This window comes from Microplitis mediator, chromosome 10, assembly GCF_029852145.1.
Source record: "Microplitis mediator isolate UGA2020A chromosome 10, iyMicMedi2.1, whole genome shotgun sequence".
NCBI classification, from domain to species: domain Eukaryota; kingdom Metazoa; phylum Arthropoda; class Insecta; order Hymenoptera; family Braconidae; genus Microplitis; species Microplitis mediator.
In genome coordinates, this window is record NC_079978.1 from 13,937,551 (window position 1) to 13,963,670 (window position 26,120).

General features: G+C 33.0%; 1 protein-coding gene across 3 annotated transcripts in view; it reads left to right on the plus strand.

Moving 5' to 3' along the window:
• LOC130675558 (hemicentin-2-like) overlaps positions 1–26,120 on the plus strand; it is a 635,075-nt gene that overhangs the window by 461,963 nt on the left and 146,992 nt on the right. For all 3 annotated transcript variants that reach the window (XR_008991309.1, XM_057481317.1, XM_057481316.1), the window contains exon 7: positions 21,846–22,006. Coding sequence is in view for 2 of the 3 variants with exons in the window: in XM_057481317.1 (XP_057337300.1) it covers positions 21,846–22,006 (161 nt within the window). In the remaining variant the exon portion in view is untranslated. The remainder of the gene's footprint in view (positions 1–21,845; positions 22,007–26,120) is intronic.

Consider the following 26,120-nt stretch of genomic DNA (forward strand, 5'->3'; position numbering starts at 1 on the left):
GGCCGATGTCTGACTGCCATCGATCAGCCAAGCATTGGCAATTAGTAATGGCCTAAACCTGGTGAATTACCAGCAGCCGTTTTATTTTTTAACAAAATAGCGTAGTCTAATCGAAGAGAGTTTTTATTCAAATTTTTGAATGTATATGGGGCATTCCATGCCAAATCACCGAGGTTTTGACCCGACCCCTTTCGATTTCGCTGAAACTTTTTTATCATTTTCTATCCTACCAAAGACATTTTTCTGGATTGTTTCAGATTTTTTTACTCAACCCAAAAAAAGTTACGGATTTTTGAAAAAAACCGCTCTTTTTTTTTTAATTGCTATAATTTTCTCACAAATTAACCTTTCAGCACTTTTTTTTTTTCTAAATTCGTGTTTTTAAATGTAGTTTTTAGAAAAAAATACAAAAAATTTTTCGGAAGTCACGATTTATGAAATATTTCAGTTTTTAAAAAAAAAACCGTCATTTTTTCGAAGTCCGAAACCTTCGATTCTCAATTTTTATGTCTCAAAAAAAACTTCAACTAAGACAGTATTTAACCCCGCTATTCCCATTTTGTGTCTAGGTTCAATTCTCAGTTCGGGCTATCTTTACTTTTCTCAGTATATCTATTAATTGTCTTATTGAGAAGGTTAATTGTAAGTTTAGGTTTTACTATATTTAAAAATTGGGAATTTTCCTCCGAAAAAATTAATTCTTGCCCCTAATACATTTTACGATTGTTTTTGTACAATTTTATTCAACTTCTGAGCTTTTAATAACAATTCAAAAAAACTTCAGCGCAAAGTCATAAAAAATAAGCCAAATTTAGAAATTTTTTTATTTTCAATCGAAAAAAAAAAAAATATAAAGGAAAGTCGGCACAAAATGGGAATAGCGGGGTTAAATACTGTCTTAGTCGAAGTTTTTTATGAGTCAAAAAAATTGAGAATCAAAGGTTTCGGACTTCGAAAAAATGACGGTTTTTTTGAAAAAACTGAAATATTTCATGTATCGTGACTTCCGAAAAATTATTTGTGTTTTTTTCTGAAAACTACATTTAAAAATACAAATTTTGAAAAACAAAAAGTGCCGAAAGGTTAATTTGTGAGAAAGTTATAGCAATTAAAAAAAAAAAGAGCGGTTTTTTTCAAAAATCCGTAACTTTTTTTGGGTTGAGTAAAAAAATCTGAAACAATTCAGAAAAATGTCTTTGGTAGGATAGAAAATGATAAAAAAGTTTCAGCGAAATCGAAAGGGGTTGGGTCAAAACCTCGGTGATTTGGCATGGAATGCCCCATATGTTATGGCATTACTGGTTTCATATCAGAATATGCCTTTCTGTAAAGAAAACGCCAGTCATACAACGCTGCCGGTGACTGGCCAATAAATGGCTACTTATGACTGGCCGATCATCGGTTTGCGACGTTGGGCCACTTGTGGTGAATTTTTCCGTGCAGTGGTCCATGATTAATTCTCGTTAAATGAAAAAATCTACTCATAAATTATCAATTATTCAAAGAACTTATTATTATAGTTATCTTCAATTAATAATTATTGATTTTTGAAATAAACTAAGTTTTAAGTAATGAATATTTTAATTTTCCGATCAAAGTTATTTACAACTAACAATTAAAATGTTTTTTAGTTCGTTATTATTTGCAATCAATAACCGCAACTTTGTAACTTTACTGATAAAAATTAATTTAATAAAATAATAATACATACACTTATTCTTTTTTTTTCTTTTTCAAAATATTTATTTCAAGTCATATTCTAATGCGATTAGATAGTTTTACATTTTTTATAGTAATTTCAATCTATTAATTGTAATTCTTATTTCAATTCAATATAAATTTTATCAAACGAATTATCAACTTTTTATCATAACTTACGAGTAAACATTGAATTAGAGAGTGTTTATTTACATAGCCACTAGGGGTAATTTTTACTCATAATTGTGAGTAAAAATTCATCTGATCAATTTTTACTCATTGGGTGAGTAAAATTTCGTAAGTCAAAAGTAAAAAGTCGTAATGGCCCAAGATAACTGGATTTAGAGAGATTTTTAGAATAAACGACATGGCAATATTCATACAAAAATTCTTTCCGTGTACATTTTTACAATAAATATCATTTCTAATAATGGTGGTAGAGCAAGATAATTCAACTGGGTTCTTGATAAATTTTCAATTAAATTTAATAAGTTTTTTTTTTTAAATTCTGTAATTATAATAAAATAGTAAGAAATAGTTATTTTTTTATATTATTGATTGAGAGGTAGTAATCAAAATAACAACTCAAGATTGTTTATTATTTCGCGACGTTTCGTGTCTTTATTGACTCTTCTTCCGGCGTTCTACAAAGAAATACAAACATATAATTTACTACCTATAATTATACAGATTTAAATCTAACCCAGTAATCAAAAATCATTTAATTTTTTATATAATATACCATAATATGTGCTCTTGATGTAGTCAAACCTTATAATAATTACTTGTCGTATTTCATTTGTATAAAAATTACAATAACATACAGTTCGATGGTGAATTCTGTACATCATTTAAGAGTGGGCTTATAAAATTACAAAATAACAAAAGTCATTTATAATGTTGTACACTATAACATATAAAAAAATATAATAAACCCAAGCCATCACGTGTTTACGCCATCTTAGTTACAAGATCACTACCCAGTGAACACATGACCTTATTTTGACGTCATACGTAGGTCATAGCAATGTCACGACATCTGATGTAAATTTGATGTCAATCTGACGTTCTACATGACTTTAATATGATGTAAAGCTTGTGACATCATATTGATGTAAGTATGACTCTTGTACTATGTCACAGTTATGACTTATGTATTACGTACGTTTGACATAGAATCTACATCACATTGTTATGTAATAATAAAGTCATTATCCGTATATCATAATGACGTAATTTTAAAATCATACATTTATGTCAGTAGCAAAGTCACAGTTATACGTAATGAGGATGTCACTCTTAAATAATATCTTTACATCAGTGACAAGTCAGTATTTTACGCAATGCTGATGTAATGTCCGAGTCATAGTTTTTTATCATCTATTCATTGAAATAAAACAATCATAGAATGAATTTTCAAACATGTGTAAATGTGTAAAAATAACAACTAAACGTCGAACATTTTTGGGGTCAAAGTAATCGATAAACTCGATAATAGATCATTCAGACGTTTTAGATTAGAACATTAGCGTGAGCATAAAAAAATTAACTTTATTTTTTTAAATGATATATCGAAAATATCATTTAGGATGACAAAGAAAATGTAACGACAGTTTGAACTCTTTTGCTATTATGATTTTAAAGTTTAGTATCACAATTTTTCAATCGATTGAATTTCATACGATTTTGTGAAATTATTTAATGTTTCGCAAAATTTTATTTAAGATTTTTTAAATTTCACATCACAACAAAAAATTAAAAAATTTGATAAAACTTAATGAAATTTTATACAATTATCATCGAGGTCGACAAATATTGCTTCTATAAAATTTCATATAAATTCATGGAGTTTTTTAAATTTTGTAAAAATCCATCACGAAAACTTATTAACTCTGTCTTTTCCGGCATTTCACTCTAAATACATCAATTAAGCACGAGATTTGAACTCTCGTGATGTGGACCAGTGAGCAACATTCAGGACTACCAGCCAAGAGGAGCCGTGTTCGAACCCAGCAGACGCCCAGGATTTTTTCATCATTTAACGTTATCTAATCTTGTTTCAGAATTCACAATGCGTTCGCGCGGTAATAATCAAATCAAAAATTCGGTATTTCATTTTATTTTTTTATTTTTTAAAATATTTTTTCCGAATTGATAATTTTGACATCACCCGTATGTCATATTGACGTCATAAAAGGTCACACAGACATCACATTTACATCATGCATACGTCATTAGTTTTACATCATAATCTTACATAAAAAAGTGGGAAATAATGAGTCACACCTGACTCATTCGTGACTTATATCTTACGTAAATGATGACATAGCGTAACGTCACTCTGACGTCAAATTTACGTCAATGTGTTTACTGGGTATACGTGTGTGAGACTGTGAGTACACACATACACTTTAAACCTATAACACCAAAGGCTCCCTCTATCTTCACAAATACGCTTACCTGTTACCAACCGTAGATCATAGAAATTCAAATTAAATTTTAAATTACGTCAAAATCGTTCAAAAATCCTATACCAAAATACTTATAAACATAACAATAACTAAAAAATTAATCTAACTATTTTCAAATACATCAATTCCAGAAATTCTTCTGATCAAATCACTTGGAGTAACTTCTGGTTTTAAAACTATCCAGAAGTCCATTATATAAATGATTCAAATTATTAATGTATTTGAAAATAGTTAGAAGGAAGAAAAGTAGAACGAATGAGAGAAACTAAGAGAAAGACCAATAGAAAGTAGAAAAGGATAGAACTCTCGAAGTACTGTAAGACGGTAGAACAATATGAGAAACACATGGGCTTGAGAAAGGCATGGGAAAGTATTTGGGTCCAAAGGAGTAATAAAGTAATTTAGTTCAGCTGACGGGATAGTTGCAAAAATGGATATTTTTGGAAAAAACTTAAAACTGAATTCTTGAGAAGTAAGTCATAAATTGTCGATTTATTGAAGTTTTTTGTTACGATCTGTACTTCGATTAATGAAAATTGGGATTTTATTTTAAATGTAGAAAGCAAATGTTGGACTTCTAAAAAGATATTATTTGAAGGTACAAATATTTAAGTAATGTTTGCCAAGAAAGTAAAATTTAAAAACATTTTGGGAATTTCCAACGACATCATTTTCGGTTCAAAAGTTATTTAAGGATAAAGCCAGAAAATTCATTTTTCTGAACATCAAAAAAAATTTCAAACATTCACAACTTCCAAATTAATCGACTGATTGGACTCATCTTCGAGCTTGATCAAGATAATCGTCCAATAAATAAGTGGATAAAATTTCATTAAGATCTGTTAAGAATTGCGGGCACTATCGTGATGACAAGGCGCCTTATATCGTATATATATATATATATATATTGAGACAATGTGAATTGTCATCTTCTTCCTCAGCCTTGCGGTTCTCATTTTTCCCCGTCTCGTTGCCGTCTGAAACCACCTAAAGCTAGTCATAGTGCCATGGTCACATGACTAGTTATCACCTCAACGCATGACCGTGAGGGGAAATGGGGAGCGAGCCCAAAAACTCAGCCCTAAGACCCTACGGTGATTGAACTTCACTTCGATCCTGGATCAAGTAGTGATAAGACGTATAATTTAGTTTCACTGTCATATACTAGCAATTTATTTGCGATCTTATTAATACGGATAACTACTTTGTAAATCGGGAAATTAACTTGCGTTATAGTTGTATTACTAGCAATTCTCTTGCGATATACTTTACTGTCCAAGTTACTGATTATTATAAACAAAGTTAGTTTAAACAAATATCACTGTACGTTACCGGCGATATACTCGCGATATAAAATTTGTACTGTGCCACGAATCTGTCTACATTGTATCCAGCGCTTGCATTTTCTTGTAAGTAATTTTTATTATTATAATTGGCAATAAACAATCATTGCACTTGTTAATCATTCACTGTATCTTTTATCTGTTCATCCCTTTTATTTCCTATTTTACTGGTAAGCTTATCGAATAGTCTGATAAAATAAATATTAATTAAGTTACAAATAGTAATTCGACCATCAATAAGAATATTCTATAATTTTATAAGCCGTGAGGTAAGTTAATAAGTTTTCTCATACGTTGCCGAGTTTGAATAAGTGCGGGTCTTTGCTTTGCAAGAACCCCAGCCCACTGCTCTGTCCAAGTAAAATAAAATTTGTTAGAGGCCAGCCTAAGCCAGGGTTCAACCCGCGAATTCTGGTGGCTGCTGGTAAAAATCGCGAAGACGAAAAGCGATTTGTCTCAATATATATATATATATATATATTGTAACATGATGAAAAATTCGACATCGACCCATGGTTTGAAATTAATCCAAATTTGATAAATCATTACCCGGTGAGTAAATTTTGGTGACATCTATGATCACCATTCCGACTTTAACCGAGCAATCGACCCGGCGCATTGATCGTGACAAGAGATCCGGGATAGATGCCGAATGGAACGGCCGCGTTTTTGTATTTGAACAATTCGACTTCGACCAAAAGAACAATTCCGATCCCGATTTTTGAACAATTCGATTTACGACTTTTTAAAGAACAATCCGCGTATTAATTAACGATCAATTAAAGTGACTGATATTAAATAAATTCCGAGTGAACAATAAACTGTCTACTGTGAACAAGCCGAAGCATTAGCACGAAAACTGACAAAGTGTACGACTGAATTGTTTTGTTAATAAACAAATGAAGTGCGATAATAATTAATTAACGAAATAACTAATTACGTGTAGCAATTATATGATAGTGAAATCGCACGCGTTACTGAAATATAATATTATTTTATTTTATTTCACTCGAGCAGTTCTGAGAATTACGGATTATCCGTGTCTCATTCGCAACAGCAGTCTTGTCGCCTCGCCGTGTAAGAATACTCTGACGTCACTCGTCAAGTATTTCGTTAATACTTCCGCTGTATGTGTGTCTCCGGACAATAAAATTATTTTATTTTGATTTTGTCAACCGACTGTGTTTTCTTTGAGCAATGAACTGATTTTGTTTTTTTCGATCAACTAGGATTTTTTTGATAATATTGTTTGTATCGAGTCAAGCCGACAACGGCAAATTATATTTTGTTTTGTAACCGATAATTTTTGTCATAACGATCAATTGATTTCCTGTTTAATATACAAATGATTGATTTGTAATTCTGATTTATAATTCTGAGCCGACATTTTCGATAATTGTTTATTTGGTGATCATAACATCACCTGGCGCCCAACTTTAAAAATTTTGAACAAGGTTGCCAAAAATCGTAAGTGTATTCGGACTTCACTCCGGTAGATCCCCGGTGGTGAAAAACCCGTTAATATATATATGTATATATATACATATATATATATATATATATATATATATATATATATATATATATATATATATATATATATATATATATATATATATATATATATATATATATTAGACTGGGCCAAAAAAATCGACTATTTTTTTTTTCGATATTGTGAAAATATTATTCCTGATGACAAAAAAAATTATTGTGCAAGTTTGAGCCCTTAATATTGATATTAAGAGGTGTATCGTTACGACTTTTAGTTTTTTGACAGAAATTTCATTTTTTACCCAAAACTCGTAAATTATTTATCTAAAAAATTTGAGCAATGTATATTCTTAAAGAAAATTGAATTCCCTACAAAAAATCTCTCTTAGTAAATTAACGTAAAACGAGCCGTTTCATTGTAACCGTGCCTTAAACATTGATTTGTTTTTTAAATTCTTTGTTTCTATTTTGGATTTTTGTAACTACTAGAAATATTGAAATGGTTTTTAGTCAAGATACATATTCTTGAAAGAAATTAAACGCTCTACAAAAAAGGTGTCTTAACATTTTTTGCTAAATTCATTCCTTCAAAAGTTATTCAGGTTATTAAAGTCGTTTTGACTCAACTTCAACCTTGAATAACTTTCGAAGGAGTGAATTTAGCAAAAAATGTTAAGACACCTTTTTTGTAGAGCATTAAATTTCTTTCAAGAATATGTATCTTGACTAAAAACCATTTTAATATTTCTAGTAGTTACATAAATCCGAAATAGAAACAAAGAATTTAAAAAACAAATCAATGTTTAAGGCACGGTTACAGGGAAACGGCTCGTTTTACGTCAATTTACTAAGAGAAATTTTTTGTAGGGAATTCAATTTACTTTAAGAATATACATTGCTCAAATTTTTTAGATAAATAATTTACGAGTTTTGGGTAAAAAATGAAATTTCTGTCATAAAACTAAAAGTCGTAACGATACACCTCTTAATATCAATATGAAGGGCTCAAACTTACACGATAATTTTTTTTGGTCATCAGGAATAATATTTTCACATTATCGAAAAAAAAAAAATACTCGATTTTTTTAGCCTGGTCATATATATATATATATATTAGGGTGCTTCATTTCGGAGCCAGATTTTTTTTTTTCAAGTGCATGTGGAAAAAACCATAGTTCAACACAAAAAAAAAAATTTTCGCGCATGAAAAAAAATTCTATTTCGATTACAGACCTAGCTCATTGAAAAATTCGATTTTCCCATTTAAATAACATGGGAAAAATTTTTTTTTTAGCTTTAAGTATTTTTAACCTCGTTAACAAATCAATAGATCAAAGAGAAAAATACATATTTTTGTAGGAAATTGAACGCTCTACAAAAAAAGGTCTTTTATCATTTTTCGATAAATCCATCTGTTTCAATGTTATTAGAGCTCGAAGTAAAGTTGGAGATCGTTTTACTTTTCCGGTGAAACTATCAGACTTATCACGAAATGTTATAGGATCTTTTTTGTGGCACATTTCTCGAGTTAAGGCCCTTCTCTCGATATGAATTAGCGAAGAGAAATGGTTGGTCCACTAATTGCTTGCTTAAATCGCATCATTCTTGTCAATGTACCTCGAAAAGTAAATGCCGCACGTGTGACGGTCGGCACAACACACTCCTGCATTTTGATTGGCCACAGAACTTGTCTGTGGAACAGGATCCGCCGTCTTCTTCTTCAAGGCCTGGAGCTAAGATCCAAAGTATGCATGCTCTCGTTTTTTCAGAGGCATTATTAGCTACGGCGTTAGTAGACATAGTAAACGCTCAGGGGATAAAAGGGGATATCTAAGCCATGTCGTGTTATGGGTGCACTTATTATATTAATTGAATTTGTGGTCTCAATACAATAAGTGTCCCACACATGTGCAAAACTTAAGGTGTCTTGCAAACCTGCCTAGCTGAACTCAGTATCTCCAGGTGACGGTAAGCCCCGTACTGGATCACACAGTATTAAAACTAGAAGAGAGAATTCTTATACTTAACTTATCAGGAAGGTTGCGATAAATTAGTTTAATATACCAAATTTAAATATAAAAACAGTGACATTTATTGAAACGAAGCCGCTTTACAGATAATTTGATGAAAGATGAACAATAACCAAAATGACTGATGACACTGACTCGACTAATTTAACAAAACCGACTCGACTTCTTTTGTAAATAACGACTCCTCAATTAATAGAATATTATTTAACAATAAAATAATTAACCCGACAATAACCAAACGAGTTCACTTACTCCAACAATCTCCAACCTTAACCAGTCCTTCTTATTCCACCGATCCTTTTCCTCCAAGACCAAAACCATAACCAGTCCTTCCTTCCAAGTCCACCAAACCATTCTAATCCTTTCCAATCAACCAGGTCCAATCCACAATAAATATTATATAAATAACCGTTTAAATAAACTTAATAAACTTAATTAAGGAATAAGCTTCCACGAGCCGTGGGCTTATATGCTCTTGGCCCAATTTTATGATGACTAGCAGCACGTGTAGTAGTAGTAGTAGTAGTAGATAGAAATTTGTGGAAACCAAGATGTTAGTGGTAGTCGTAGTAAGGCACGTCCGTCCACGGCGGTTGCTGCGAGCCAAGAGACCGATCACTCGTCGTCTCTGGCCCTCGTACCTCTCCAGTCAGGCTGGCCAACTCCTAAAACCAAATGTCGGGACTCGACCATAGCGACCCCGGCGCATCAATAACTGTATTTCCTCGTTTATTGACAGTTGTTGAAGAAGGAGGCCGGATCTTTTGGCGCGAGTCGAAATTTAATTTAAAATGTAATGTGGAAGGATATCACTCCGTTACACGTGTTTTCTTGGATGCAGGCTCCCAAGCCCATTTTATGACCGAAGCAACCGCTTGTTTTTTTTATAGCTGAATCGAATGTCAGTTAACATTGCAGTCAACGGCGTTGACGATCTGTGCACAAACATAACGCATTCGGCTCGGGCAACAGTCACGGTTTAGCAAATTTTCGAAAAACGTAGAGTTTTTAATAATACCGCAGATTAGTAGAGCAATGCCTTCCATGGCAGTTGACTTGGCCCATTTGGAGATACCCAAGAACATTGTCTTGGCAGACCCAGAGTTCTTCAAGCCATCCGCAGTCGATGCTCTCATAGGTGTTGATTTATTCTATAAACTTTTAAGCATAGGCCAAATTGCTTTAAAAAACCATCCTGATGCAGTGTTACAGAAAACTCAGCTCGGTTGGATAGTGGCTGTCAGCTTAAGCAACTCCTTCAAAAAACCAAACATATCTTGTCATCTCGCAATGAGTCAGCAAATTCCTGACTTTAATCTTACTCAGTTCTGGGAAATAGAGGAATTATCTAATCCTAAAGATTTGTCCCCTGAAGAACGGTTGTGTGAGGATTATTATTCATCTCACACTACAAGGGACTCATCTGGCCGATATGTAGTTCGATTGCCTTTTAATAGCAATCAATCAAAGCTAGGTGATTCTTATACCTCAGCTTCTCGCCGTTTCCACTCACTGGAGAAACGGCTCATTCGAGACAAAACAATGTCCGCTGATTATATTGCATTTTTGGATGAATACATTGATTTAAAGCACATGTCTATCGCAGATAGCGCATGCGATTCAGCGCAGGGATTCTACCTCCCGCATCATGCTGCTATAAAGCAAGATAGTATTACCACGAAAACTCGAGTGGTTTTTGACGGCTCCGCTAAAACCTCAAGCGGAATTTCCTAGAACGATACCCTGATGGTGGGTCCGAAACTACAAGATGATTTATTTATTATTCTTACTCGCTATCGCTCATATATTTTCGTCCTCACAGCCGATTTCGAAAAAACGTATCGTCAAATTTTAGTGCATCCAGAGGACAGAAAGTAACAGAAAATATTATTTCGTAGCGATCCTTCTGAACCCGTGAAAACGTACACACTTAACACCGCCACATACGGTACTGCATGTGCCTCTCATTTAGCGACTCGATCATTACATCAGCTCGCCGATAATGAGGGTAAATCACATCCTCGCGCCTCCATTATACTTAAAAGAGATTTTTACGTTGACGATCTGCTTACTGGTGCAGATACGCGTCATGAGGCTGAGATTATTCATGACGAATTAAATAGCATAATGAAAAAGGGTGGCCCCAACTTGAGGAAATGGGCTTCCAATGACCCCACTCTTATATTTGATTGTGATGCCCATCCCAGCATCACAAACATGTCGCTTAATCCAGATACCACAATCAAAACATTGGGTACTTACTGGAACGCTAAGGAAGATGATATATTCTACAGTGTAAGTAAGATCAAAGCTACAGCAGTCTTTAAGCGCAGCATTCTATCTGAAATAGCACAATTGTTTGACCCTCTCGGTCTATCGGGTCCGGTTACCCTGCATGCTAAAATAATAATGCAATCATTGTGGAAGACCGGCGTCAATTGAGACGAATCCGTCCCCCATGAAATTCATACCGCTTGGGCATCTTATCAAGAGCAACTTCCCTTGATCGAAGCTTTGCGGTTCAACTGATGCATTACCATAGCCGGCTCCACTGATGTACAGTTACACGGCTTTAGTGACGCTAGCGAGAAGGCATATGGTGCTTGTCTATATTTGCGCTCTACGGACAAAAATGGCGCGGTCCACGTTCGACTGATATGCTCCAAATCTCGAGTTGCTTCTGTTAGTTCAATCTCGTTACTTCGCCTGGAGCTTTGCGGCGCTCTGCTTCTTGCACGGCTTTTTAATGTAGTCAAGCAAGCCTTATTAATTAATATAAACGAGTGTTATCTGTGGTCAGACTTGACTATAACACTACATTGGCTTAATACTGCCCACATCGTTTAAAAACTTTTGTCACTAATCGCGTGGCCGAGGTGCAGCGATTAACTCCCTCTTGTTATTGGAGGCATGTGGCTTCCCTAGATAATCCTGCAGATCTTGTATCTCGAGGCCAGACCCCTCCCGAGTTTATCCTAGGTTCCTTATGGTCAATGGGACCGTCCTGGTTGATTGGTGATCAAGACTCATGGCCCAAAACTAATTTATCGGCCATTAACACTCCAGAATTAAAACCAATCAAGCTTGTAGGTCTGACTTGTTTTAAGTTAGAATTACGGGAGCCCTCACTTATTGAGCGTTACAAGTTTACCGATAAAACGATTCGGATCATTGCATATGTTTTACGGTTCTTTAATAATTTGAAACGCAAAAAATCGTTACGAATATTTACTCAGCTAGAGTCGTCTGAAATGTCAGCAGCACTGGAAGCAATAATTAAGATGGTTCAATCATCAGCCTTTTCAAAAGAAATTAATCATTTAAAAAACGGGAGTCTTATTTCAGATAATAGTCGTTTAATACCCCTAAATCCTTTTCTTGATTCTGCGGGGATTCTTCGAGTCGGTGGCCGACTTGCTCACTCGGAATTACTGGAGGGTCAACGCCATCCCATATTACTACATTAAAGAAAAACGTCATCGCAATCGACAAAGACTAAAGGTTTACGTGGTGGTATTCGTCTGTATGGTTACAAAGGCGGTGCACCTCGAAATCGCGAGTGATCTCACAAGTGAGACTTTTATCGCGGCTCTAAAACGCCTGTTCTCTAGACGTGGAAAATCTACCGACATTTTTTCGGATAACAGTACTAACTTTGTAGGTGCCAATCGTGAGCTGGAGGAAGTTTATAATCTCGTGCAATCCACGGAATATAAAAACTCCATACAGAAATATGCTCAAAAGAAAAAAATAAAGTGGCATTTTATCGCTCCTAGAGCCCCTCATTTTGTAGGACTTTGGGAGGCTGCCGTTAAATCCTTTAAGCACCATTTAACACGCACCATGGGTGATACATTACTTACAAATGATCAACTTGAAACATGTATGATAAAAATCGAGGCAATTTTGAATTCTCGCCCTATATCTCCCATGTCCTCGGATCCCAACGATCCTCTTCCCTTAACTCCCGGTCATTTTCTTATCCGGTGGTCCTCTGACGAGCTTCCCAGAAGAAGATTGGACTGACACAAATTCGAATCGTCTGTCCACATGGCAACATGCGCAACAAATCAACCAGCACTTCTGGAAACGGTAGTATAAGGAATATCTTCATCAGCTCATTAATTGTCCAGGACAGTCAAAGGGGCACAATAACCTGCAGGTTGGCACCCTAGTGCTAATTGCCGAAGACAATCTACCTCCTCTGCAGTGGCTTCTCGGGCGCATTAGCGCAATTCATCCGGGAAAAGACGGCATAGTTCGGGCCGCCACTGTTAAGACCACCTCCGGGGAATACAAACGTTGTACCAAGAAGCTGGGTCCATTGCCATTTGAGGAAAACGTCCAGGATTAATCACGATTGAACTCATATAGTTCAAGGGGGGTGGCATGTTCCGTCTCCTCTGATTTAAATTAATTTAGCTCATTATTTAGAATATTCTTTAGCTCAATTAAATTCAACTAAAATAATATTTAAATTTTAATAATGTCAAATATTTTATTATTTTTATAGTTTTTCCGTTTCATATGCTGAAAACTTATGTGGAGTTTACTTTCATTTCTTTTATTTTTATTTTATTTTTATTTTGTTACATTTTATTTTATTTCATTTTACTGCACTCAACATCTGCCTTGCACATTTTGGGTTTGTAAACTCTAAAGTTTACAACTCTAAAAAAACCTCATGAGTTCTTCAAGGCCTTTCGCTATTGTCGCGAAAGGGACCACGCAGCTGCAAAGGCTTAAATTATAAACATTTCTCATATTTTTTGTTATAGGGCCATAAGCCTCGCACTTAATAAGAAAAAAGTTCACCCTGGCTTAAGTCATAAAAATAAGTAAAATTGTGTTTATGTTTCATGTAATCCCACGATCCCTTAGGCCCATAAAGGGCCCGCCTACGACTCTCCTACGCAGCCACTTTTTAATTACCAGCCAATGACCGATTTCTCATCTCTTTTCCAAGGTCTGATCACAAGAAAAGCCAATAGGTGTTTCCGAGTTCCTACTTCCTAGCTAATTCCCACCCTCGCAAAAATTGTAACTTAGAATTTAAGCTATTTTTATGTAGTCAGTTATCTCTTTGAACTTGTAAGAAGCAGCACGCTTCACTCAAAATAAATCTGAGTAAAATTTAAAACCCATCCTTGCCTTCATTCACTCGTCGCCTTTTTTTGGTATTGACTACTGGTCAATACGTAATCACATAATTGCAATAAAACAATTGCGGGTCAAAACATTACTGACGAACTGAGAAAATCGATGGTGTAATTTTCTTTCTTAAATCGACACTGGTGGGGCTGTGCGGGGGCGTTAGAAATGAAAATATTTACGTTTTCTGACTAAAACACCTACAGATTTGTAATTTGAAATAAAAATCACCAACGATACGAGAAAATTGATGGCTCAATTTTTTTTTGTAAAATCCACTGTTATAGGGCTGTTTGGGGGCTTAAGAAATAAAAATTTTTACGTTTTTAGGGAAAAAGACCTACTGACCTGAAATTTTAAATGAATATTACCTACGATGCTTCAAAATAAATGGTGTATTTTTTTTAAATAGACTATATTCACCGTGAATCACCTTAAATCACGCTGAATCAAGGTCACCAGGGTTAAAGTACTGTTTTTGACATTTTTTTTTTATGTTTTATATATTAACTCTCTGCTATTATTCAAAGTTCATGTAACTCTTCATCTTGATAATTTTTATTGATTCCTGTCAAAAAACATTGAATGTATCAAGCATAATCGTAAGCAAAACGTTAAAAAACGATCCTTATTGATTATTTACAATTTCTTGAATTCTCAAAGATTAATACAAAACCTAACTTTTTTCGAGCTCGAAGATCTTGAAAATATATAACTCAAAGGTATTGTCGAGAATAAAGAGCTCGAACATGCACTGGCAATAATGTTTTTGAGCTCCTGGAGCTCTAAAACAGCGGAAAGTTTTGGAGCCGGCCTGCAGGGTCAACCAGTTTCCAGATTATTTTAAGAATAATCTCAGCCAAAAAAAATTACTGACGATGATTTAAGTTGACTGAGACCCGGATTGTGAAGTTGTCGACAGTAGAACACTACCCCTCCGATTCGCGATGGAGGTGTGTAATTATCTACTGTGCATTCACTTAGCAGTAATTCCATAAATTTTGTACAGTGTAGATAAATTAGCTTTATTTCATAATTTTAAATCTATTCATTCACTATTTTATATATTCTCTAGGTAATCGTTTGGTTGAATAAAATAAGATCTAAAGCAGCTTTTGAAATCCTCAACAAATTTCGAATAGTCGGAATTACTATTTCCTTTTGCATCCACCGCACATTTAATGGATTATCAGTAACTCTATGAGTTAAAAGTTGAATCGAAGTTGGGAAACTATGTTTAAGCAAAGATAGAAAGCTATTACAGTACCCTACTTATCATCCCACACATTTCCGATTGCTCTGCTAGTGCTTATGGCATTTAAGGGTAATAACGACAAGTTTGAATCCGTCCTACAATCCTTATTGAAGTTAAACTTCTGTGTCATAATTATATTATATATTTTCATGATTAAAATTTGTAATTCAAAAAAACTATTAATTAGTATAATTGGAAAAAAAAAATAATCGTATAAAATAAATAAATGACTAGAACTAATATAAACTAAATCTGAACCAATTCAAGCAAACCTGTTTGCATATCATTTTGAAGTTTATTTATTTATTTTATATTTTTTTCTCTGATTGAACGCTCGCCGTTGACGCATTCAACTCTTTCCGAAACACTCATTATTTCCTCGTTCCAGTCCAAGTGATACTTCCATTTACTAATTCGGTATGACCACTGTCCTCTTCACAGCAATTTAAAATTTATTTATAGAGTATTATTTTCTCGTTAAATTATCAAATCTATGATCCTGACTTTTTTCTTTTTTCAAAATTTTTTTATTTAAAATATTGAAAACTTGATGTAGATTTGTTTAAAATAATTGAAATGAAAACAAGAATAGTAATTAAAATCGATACAAAAAATTACAAAACAATAACTTTTCATTAACTTACGGTGAAAAAAAAGTCTACAAGCATTAATAGTTAAATTAGATACTTCGTGCTCCATTTTTCTCTACAACTTACTTCAAATTTTGAAATATTATTATTCTTTTTGCACGATTCAAACGCAAAGCAGAGAGGTTGTGCTTATTATCACGATAAAAATAAAACAGGATCCAATCGATCTGATCGGATCGAATCATGCATTACACTGAAAAAAAAAAATACTATTTTCCAAACAAGAATTTCTTGGTTGAAGAAATCCGATCAAAATTTTTATATTATTATTATTAATTACCAATTTCTTGAGAAAAGAGCTTCAAATTTATTTTTGTTATTATATGAATTTGATATTATATTATGAGTAAACAAAAGAATAGCTCTACTTGAATTAAATAAAAATTATTTCCTTTAATTCTACGAATTCTTGAGACAAAATTATATATTCTTGAAAATTATCAAGAATATATGTTTTTGTCGCAAGTAAATGTTCTTGATAAAAGTATTTTTTTTTCTCAGTGTAACCTATAAGTAATTATATATAATTATAAATTGACTTTTATGTCAGCCAGATCTATAAACAGATGTAATTATAATAGGCTTATATATGATTATACCTAAACTTAAATTACCCAGATCCAATCCGATCTTATCATACACTTACGCAAAAAATTAAAGGAACAGAAAAATTTTATAAATTTTTAGTGATTTTTGGAAGGCTGTAACTTGGTGAAAAATAATCGTATCGAAATTGAATGAAAACCATTTTATAACTTAAAATCTCTAGTTTCGGTGCATTTTTTAAAAATTTTTTTAAGAGCTCCGGCTATTGCGCAAACATGATAAATACCGCGAGACAAAAAATTTCTAAATTTTTTTTTTTTTCCGGAGAGCCCACGGACCGTGGAAAAATTCATTCAACTAAACCAATGCATAAGTCATTTAGCAAACTTATCCAGCTTAAATTTGGCTTTTTTTTAACCTCGTAGGACGATTTGTCGCAAAGATATCAGCCTTCAAACAAAAAATGATTCTTTTAGCTTTGATCATCGATATTTCAGGTACCAATGATCGCACAGTAAATTGAAGGGCGGCGTTAAAAACTTAGATGAATTTCCTACAAGAACTTCTCATCATTTTTTGAAAAAAAAATATTTTTTTTATTTTTAACATCCACTAGAAGTAAGTTCAAAAAAATGACTGTTTTTGGTTTTATAGTAAATCAACCGCTACTCTGCAAATATCGATAAAAAAATACTGTTGCCAGGGATTTTTTTAGCTTAATTTACCCCCAATAACTGCAAATTTTCAAATTAAACTATCGAACCGTTTTTGGAAATGATCGATCAAAGTTTTGCTAAACACTGAAAGGAACAAGTATTGTTCTTTTAATTATGTAATCATTATCAAAATGGAAAAATTATTTATTTTCGACTTTTCTTAAATTTTTGCGTTGGTTACTGAGCAAATGCAAGGAAATGATAAAAACCAAAAAATTTCCAAAAAACCTCAAAAAAATCAAAGAAAAAAAAAAGTTAAAAAAAAATTTCGAACACAAATAAACAAGTCAATTTTTTTTTTCTTTGATTTTTTTTTGATATTTTTTGGAATTTTTTTTTTTTTTGTCATTTCCTTGCATTTGCTGAGCAACCAACCCAAAAATTTAAGAAAAGTAAAAAAAATATATATTTTTTCATTTATATTATGATAACACAATTAAAGGAACAAAACTTGTTCCTTTAATTGCTCGCAAAACTTTGATCGATCAATCCCAAAAAACGGTTCGATAGTTTAATTTGAAAATTTGCAGTTATTGGGGGTAAATTAAGCTAAAAAAATCCCTGGCAACAGTATTTTTTTATCGATATTTGCAGAGTAGCGGTTGATTTACTATAAAACCAAAAACAGTCATTTTTTTGAACTTACTTCTAGTGGATGTTAAAAATAAAAAAAATATTTTTTTTTCAAAAAATGATGAGAAGTTCTTGTAGGAAATTCATCTAAGTTTTTAACGCCGCCCTTCAATTTACTGTGCGATCATTGGTACCTGAAATATCGATGATCAAAGCTAAAAGAATCATTTTTTGTTTGAAGGCTGATATCTTTGCGACAAATCGTCCTACGAGGTTAAAAAAAAAGCCAAAATAAAGCTGAATAAATTTGCTAAACGACCTATGCATTGGTTTCATTGAAACAATATTTCCACGGTCTGTGGGCTTTTCGGAAAAAAAAAAAATTTAGAAATTTTTTGTCTTGCGGTATTTCTTATGTTTGCGCAACAGCCGGAGTTCTCGAAAAATTTTTTCAAAAATGCACCGAAACTAGCGATTTCAAGCTATAAAATGCTTCTTTAAAAATCTCGATACGATTATTTTTCACCAAGTTACAGCCTTCTAAAAATCACTAAAAATTTATAAAATTTTTCTGTCCCTTTAACTTTTTGCGTAAGTGTATGTAGTCTTCTATATAATCAAATCTGATTATTTGTAGGCTTATATATAATCATACTTAGGCTTGATCAGCCAGGTCTGATCCGATCTAATTATATTTAGGTTCATATAAATAGATTTATTTTAGTCCTAAAGATTCTTAAGTGGACCTAAATAAGCATTTATCATACTTTATACTGCTGTTAGCTCAAATGGACTCTAACAAATCAAAATTTAACATCTTTTTTTGAACCTGTAAAAACTATTTATTCTCATTGGGTAGGATAAATTCTCAACTTTCTAGTGGGCAATTATCTATGTAAGTAACCAAGTATGTTAAGTACAAATTTTTGAATGTTTTGCGTGTTCATTTATTCCAATTAGTAAAATTGTAAATCGTCAATAAACAGTATATTTTCTCATTCAATTTATGAAATTATTTGGCTATCATTGAAAACCTACTATAGGGTAAATTCATCTATAACTATCGCTAATTAAGTTTTTTAAATTTAATCCAACATATAAGGTTTGGTCAGACATGAACAGGCATGGTCATGCCTGACTATGTTAGAATCAATTTATAACATCAGACATGATCATGTTTGTTCATAATTTGTCAGACATGAATCAACATATCAGGTCTGATCAGAGCTGGAGGTTTTTGACTATCCAGGCTGGATCAGACATGAACAAGCATGATCATGTCTGAACAGGAATGACAATAATTGAGTTATAAAAAAATACAAAAATTAATTCAAAGTATTACCTACATATTATCAGTTAATATTCAAAATTCTTGAGCGCCGTTTAAATATTTAAATATTGGGCGGAAAATTTCAGCATAGTCATCATTTTATAGATATAAAATATTGCTGCTACAAGGAAGAAAAAATTTAAAAACAAAACATCCGAATTCCAATCATTTTTGATATTTTCAAAATTCGTGAGCGACCTCTTGAAAATTTTTATCTGAGCTAATTTTTGGAGTGGCCTCTTAAAACATCTTAAACCAACAAATTTTTATAAGAGACTCGAAAAAAAATAGTCGGTTTCTTTGGGCCACCCTAATATATATATATATATATATATATATATATATATATATATATTAGGGTGCTTTTTTTTTGCGACTATTTTTTTTTTCGCTCCCATCCCGAAATTTTGTTGGAAATACCCCCGAAAAAATTCCCTGAGAGTTTGAGCCCTTAATATTAATATTAAGTACTCAACCACAGCGTGGGAAGATTTCCCATTTAAAATACACGGGAACTTTGATTTTTTTTTTAAACTTCTATAACTCCGCAGCATTTTATGATATCAACTCGCCCAAAGTCGGGATTTTCTCAGAATTCAATGCTCTACAAAAGTGCCCATTGTCGCGAAGTCGTCACTCATACGGGTGGGGTAGTACGGACCGCTAAACTGAATTTTTTCATAGGAATCCTGTTTTTTCTCTCAACAACAACACCTACAGAAAAAATGTAAACGACAATTTTATAGGAAATTCAATTCTCTACAAAAAAAATCAATATTATCTAAGATTTGATTCGACATTTTATGGGTATTCAATGCTATGTAAACTTCAATAGTTAATATCTCGGAAAATATCAATCTTAGTGATTTGGTGCTTTTAACCTTTTTTGTAGGAAATTAAATTTCCTATAAAAATGTTCTTTGTATTTTTTCTGTAGGTCTTGTTGTTTATGAGATAATGAGAGAAAAAACAAGAATTCTATGAAAAAATTCAGTTTAGCGGTCCGTACTACCCCACCCGTATGAATTACGACTTTGAGACAACGGGCACTTTTGTAGAGCATTAAATTCTGAGAAAATCCCATTTTTGGGCGAGATGATATCATAAAATGCCGCGGAGTTATAGAAGTTTAAAAAAAAAAAATCAAAGTTCCCGTGTATTTTAAATGGGAAATCTTCCCACGCTGTGCTTGAGTACTTAATATTAATATTAAGGGCTCAAACTCTCAGGGAATTTTTTGGGGGGTATTTCCAATCGGATCCGAATGAAATTTTTCACACTTATTCTATGGGCGATTATCACGGTTAAGTTCGAAGATGGGCTAAATCGTTCGATAAGTTTAGAAGTTATGGCTGTTTCAAATTTCCACGATTTAAAAAAAAAATTTTTTTATCCATTTTCAAGTTCATATAACTTTAAAACTAACACTCATAGATAATTTCTGTAAAAAGTAGTTGAAAGCTTGTCTAATAAGCTTTAATTTATGACCTTAATCTTAATGTTTTGGCCATTTCTTTCAATAATTTGATAGCCTAGAAAATTTTAATGGAATCAAAAAATGTTGAAAATATAGTTTTCATTCAACATCATTTATGCATTTCCCATTACAATTGAATTTCATTAGTTGTATTTTATAGTGAACAAAATAACCTGCAAATTTCATTGCTATTTTATATTTCAAAAGTATTTCTTTTATTATTTCTGATGTATCAACTGTACCTGCACGTCCTATAATTATATCTGATCTTGTCATCGTAATAATAATTACAATTATGATCTCATACTAATTAAATTTTCTATACTTTGTTTACGTGAAGGTTAGTTTGGTACATTACTTATATAATGTTTTGTCAAATCAACTATCTGAAGTTCTCTATCGAAAATAGTCGTTGTCTTTTTTTACTCTCACTCTTAACAAACGAGCCTTATTTTATATCATGACTATACATATACACTTACATGTATCACAAGATATGTACGTATGAAACTTTTTATATATATTAATTGGAAAATCTACCTTCCATTTCGGCTGCCGAATGGCCTTTTTTCTTAATTTAAAATCTTTCAGTGAACCTAATTAACCCTATGAGTACCTTATACGCTAAATAGCTCCTAAAGATTTTATAGCAGATAAATGTTAACTTGACTTTTTAAATCTAAAGAAACTATTCATACCTATTATTAAGTCCTATAAATACTTTAACTTCTAATTTAGACCTAAATATTTTGCGTATAAAGAATTTTCAGCTCTTAAGTCAGTGAGGCAGATATTTATGCATTTTTTCTCAAAATTAATGATCTATAAATGAATTCATTAAGTACTCATTAAACTACACACACTTATCAAGTCTTAAAGATTCTTAAGAAAGTGTCATTTTAAAATAAACACAAAGAATAAGTTAAAAATATAGATTCTATCAACAGTCACGAGCAGCGCCACTCGCATTTTTGTTTTTTTTTTAATTATTTCAAGAATTAATATGAAGTGTCTTAATTTACGATGCAGAAACCGTTTATATTATATATGTATATTCGTGTATTTGTTATTTTGTATTTTTTTTAATTATATTGAAAACTTTTTATTGCAGTGAAACCTTTGACGATAAAAGTAAGCAGACCCGGTTCTGCAAACAAAAATGAATCTCTACAAGCCAAACATCGGTATGACTTGGAATGTGAAACAACTGGTTCAAACCCGCCTGCGGTAATAACGTGGTACAAAGGAAAACGCCCACTCAAGCACGTCAGCGTAAGTTAATTTTTATAAAAATAAAAACATGTAAATAATTCAATCTCATTTATACAAGGTACTTTAAAAAAGTTCATAAATATGCATGTATATATACATAAATATATTTAGGAACATATTTTTATACTTTTATATTATTATCCTGTAACGAGTTATTAAATTTACCAGCAGCTAAATAATTAAAAGTAAATTCAATTTATGTTTGAAATAAACTTATTTTATATTTTAAAATATTAATAATCAGTAGCATTTTTTAGAGCCATTATTTACACGGTGAGAAATTTACTGTAAAATTTCCAATAGAAGGACAGTCCTATTGTATTTATCAGTATTTATAATGTCTTATAGTAAATTTCGAAATCATTTCTACTAAAAAATAACAATCAATATTTTAGTGTAAGAAACAGATTAAAAATTATTAATATTATTAGTAATTTTTTAAAGAAAACCATAGTAAAATCGATTACTCATTACATTTTAATATGCGAGTTAACTTCCCAGTGAACACACCAACGTAACAGTGATATCACACATAGAGAACATGTAACGTAACAAATTCAACGTAAATTTTACATTCTGATGATATAAATTGGAATGTAAATAATACGTCAAATTTGTGACGTAAATGTGACCTTAAGATTACATGCATGTTACTGACCGAGTGATATCACATTGGTGACCTAAATGTGACGTTATATTTATATCACATACTAACGTTAGCTTTACATTCTAGATATTACCTCAAAATTGCGTAACAAAATCGACTTATAAGTGACATAAGCTTGGTGATTCTATTTTATCGTCACATTTACATCACAATGTAATGTTTCTGATACGTTCATAATGTTACAGCTTTCTTTCATAAAAAATAGTAATATTTATTTTGCATTGTAATATTTCATCACATTTATGTAAAAATTTTACTTTAAAATGATGTACGTATTTCGACGGCATTGCGATAGGAAGGGTTATGCGTAAAAAGGATGTATTTGTTATAATTAATATTTTTACATTTATTTTATGTAAGAAATAATATTTGTTATTGAAACACGCTGAGGTTTATGTCGAATCAGTGAAGTAAACTTTTTTTTATTTATATAAATTTACATCCGTATTTTCATTTGCTTATAAATAATTAAATAATTTTTTATTATTAGACATTTTATTTGGTTTTTCTAATCTTTATTGTTATTATCCTTTTTCATTAAATTAAATACAAATAAATAATGATAAGACTTTCTGTAAGAAGGACACTTTAATATATTTCACTTGCTAGGAGATAGAACCAAACGTTAAGGGAAAGGGAGAGAGTAGCTAGATAACGTCACGTTTGGTCCTCTCGGAGGGCCCCGTTGGAATGCCTCTTCTTCATACGCATCAATGTCCATCTCGCTCTTCTCTAGTGGGGATGAACCTTGTCAGAGGCTGGGAGTAGCTCCTGACGTCAGATGCTACAGGCCTCAAGATGCCTTCCGAGCAAAAGGCTCGGTATTCAGGAAGGAGTAGCTTACATTTCGTATAAAAAAAAGTATATATGTTTTTCAGTCAATAAATCATATATTAATATCACTTCCATTTTTTCTTTATGAATTTTTTTTTTAATTTCGCAATTATAATTTCTAGCGCATAAAAGTGCTTTGTACAATTTAATAGAAAATGATATCACTTAGAGGTCACTGTTATATAACCTCAACGTAATTTTTTTTTTTTTTTCATGACTTCTATGTTATGTAAATATGATATTCGCATAACATCACCGCTATATCACTAATGTAACATGCATGTCACATTAACATCACATTTGCGTCCATTATGTTATGCAATAATGTTACTTAATTGAATGTGAAATTTCGCGTCACATCCCGGGGAAAAAGCTTTAGATCTGACCATATATAATTATATCTGATCAGATCTGGCAAAGCAGATCTGGCCAGATCTTTAAATTGTCTCTATCTGACAAGATCTGGACAGACATGATCAGATGTAATTATATGTGGTCAGATCTAAACCTTTTTTCTCGGGGATCCTTATTAAAAAAAATATTAAATTGCAAAAAAAAAACAAGATAGTTTTAATTCGATCCGAAATGTAATCTAATGTATTAAGAACTCTCGCAGATTTGAATCACGATGGAAACACGGTGGGTTTATTCCATTTTACCACTGTGATTACGCGGTGTATCCACCGTGATTCCATGGTGGCTTGACCACTGTGTATACACGGTGTTTCCACTGTGATTACGCGGTGGATACACCGTGGAACCACGGTGGTGAAATAGCACACAGCCACCGTGGAATCACGGTGGTGAAATAGCACACAGCCACCGTGGAATCACGGTGGATACACCGCGTAATCACAGTGGAAACACCGTGTATACACAGTGGTCAAGCCACCGTGGAATCACGGTGGATACACCGCGTAATCACAGTGGATACACTGTGTATACCCGGTGGTGAAATGGAACAAACCCACCGTGTAACCACGGTGGATCCACGGTGTTTACACTTCTACGGTGTTTCCACCGTGATTCAAATCTGCGAGGGAACGTTACTTAAAGAAATTATACATGATTATGATTGATGAAAAAATTCCAGTGACTGCTGGGCTCGAACCTGCATCCTTCCCATTCGAAGTCTTTGATGATATTCACTGCGCTGACCCACGTATGCGATCGCGTGAGTGTAAATAACCAGATATGAACAATTTTCAATAAAAATGCAATGCATACATGATTATATCTGAGCAGATATGACAAGATCAGATTATGTTAAATGCTGTATTTAATTCAGATATAATTATATCTGGTCAGATCTAAATCATTTTCCCCGGGATGTGGCTCACATGTGACCTAAATGTTACTTATATTTTACGTAACCTAATATTTTTGATTCTATAAATTTTACGTCTCCGTTATATTGCCGTGTTCACTGGGTTTATTTTACAATGATCCACAGTAAATTTGAAAACATTGTAACCATAGAAATTTATACATCTTCATTGATGCAAAAGATTTCTACAGGGATCCTGTGATTTAACTTCCCGCGAAAAACATCGTAAACTTAATACTTGATTAGACCTTAAAGAATATATAAGCAAATGTATTGATATGAGGTAACACAAGGTGTAACGCACTAGGCGGATACAACTGGAATGAACATTCAACTCACTTCCGCTCAAACTTACAGTCAGACCCTTACGACTAATACACAATTATGTGTATCTTGCATACTCATGGAACGATCACTCACACGCTCGCTCAAGACGCACATACTCAGCTACATTAATCCAAAACTCATTTATTATTATTATTATTATTTCTTTTTAGTTAAATGCTCAGGGGGTTATTCCTGGTAGTCCGACTAAACTGAGGGCCTCACCTGAGCGCCAAATCGTTACTGCTGTGATGCTTTATCAATAAGATGATCAGCATGCGCAGCAGGCCAAGTTTCGTTGCCTAAGTAAACGGAGAGATCCGAGGATAACAGCTTTCTGCATCCGCGATACCAGAAACTCAACTTGCGCTGAACAAGTTGGCGCTCTAGCCAGTGCAGACACAAAAGACCGTTTCATCCTTCCTAGGACGCCAACAATGAGTACGACAAGCTTGATACGGTGGCCTGAGTAAAGTTTGCCAATTTCAAATAGGAGATCCTGATATATCTCGTGTTTGTGCTCTTCTTTGACCGTGATGTTATACTCAGCAGGTGCTGAGAACTCGATGACATAAATGTTATGAGCGGTTTTATCGCTGAGCACAATGTTAGGTTTATTATGGTCTATTTTCCACGTTGTTGCGAATGGCACGTTCCAGTAAATACGGCAACGGTCATTCTCAACAACTTGCGGAATATCTCCTGGCAGATAAGGCAGCACTGGTGTTTTATCGATACCGTGCGTATGTCTAAGATGGTAATAAAGTACTCGCAGAGCAGCATTATGACGCTGGATGCATGCATTTCTTGCCAACACAGGACTTGCTGACAAGAGATGCATGAGCGTCTCTGGATGTTGCTTACACACCCTACACAAAGTGTCGAGTAGCTGCATCTGGAAGACTTTAGCACGGTATCCGAGGGTATTTATTACACCATCTTGGCAGGCAAAAATATATCCT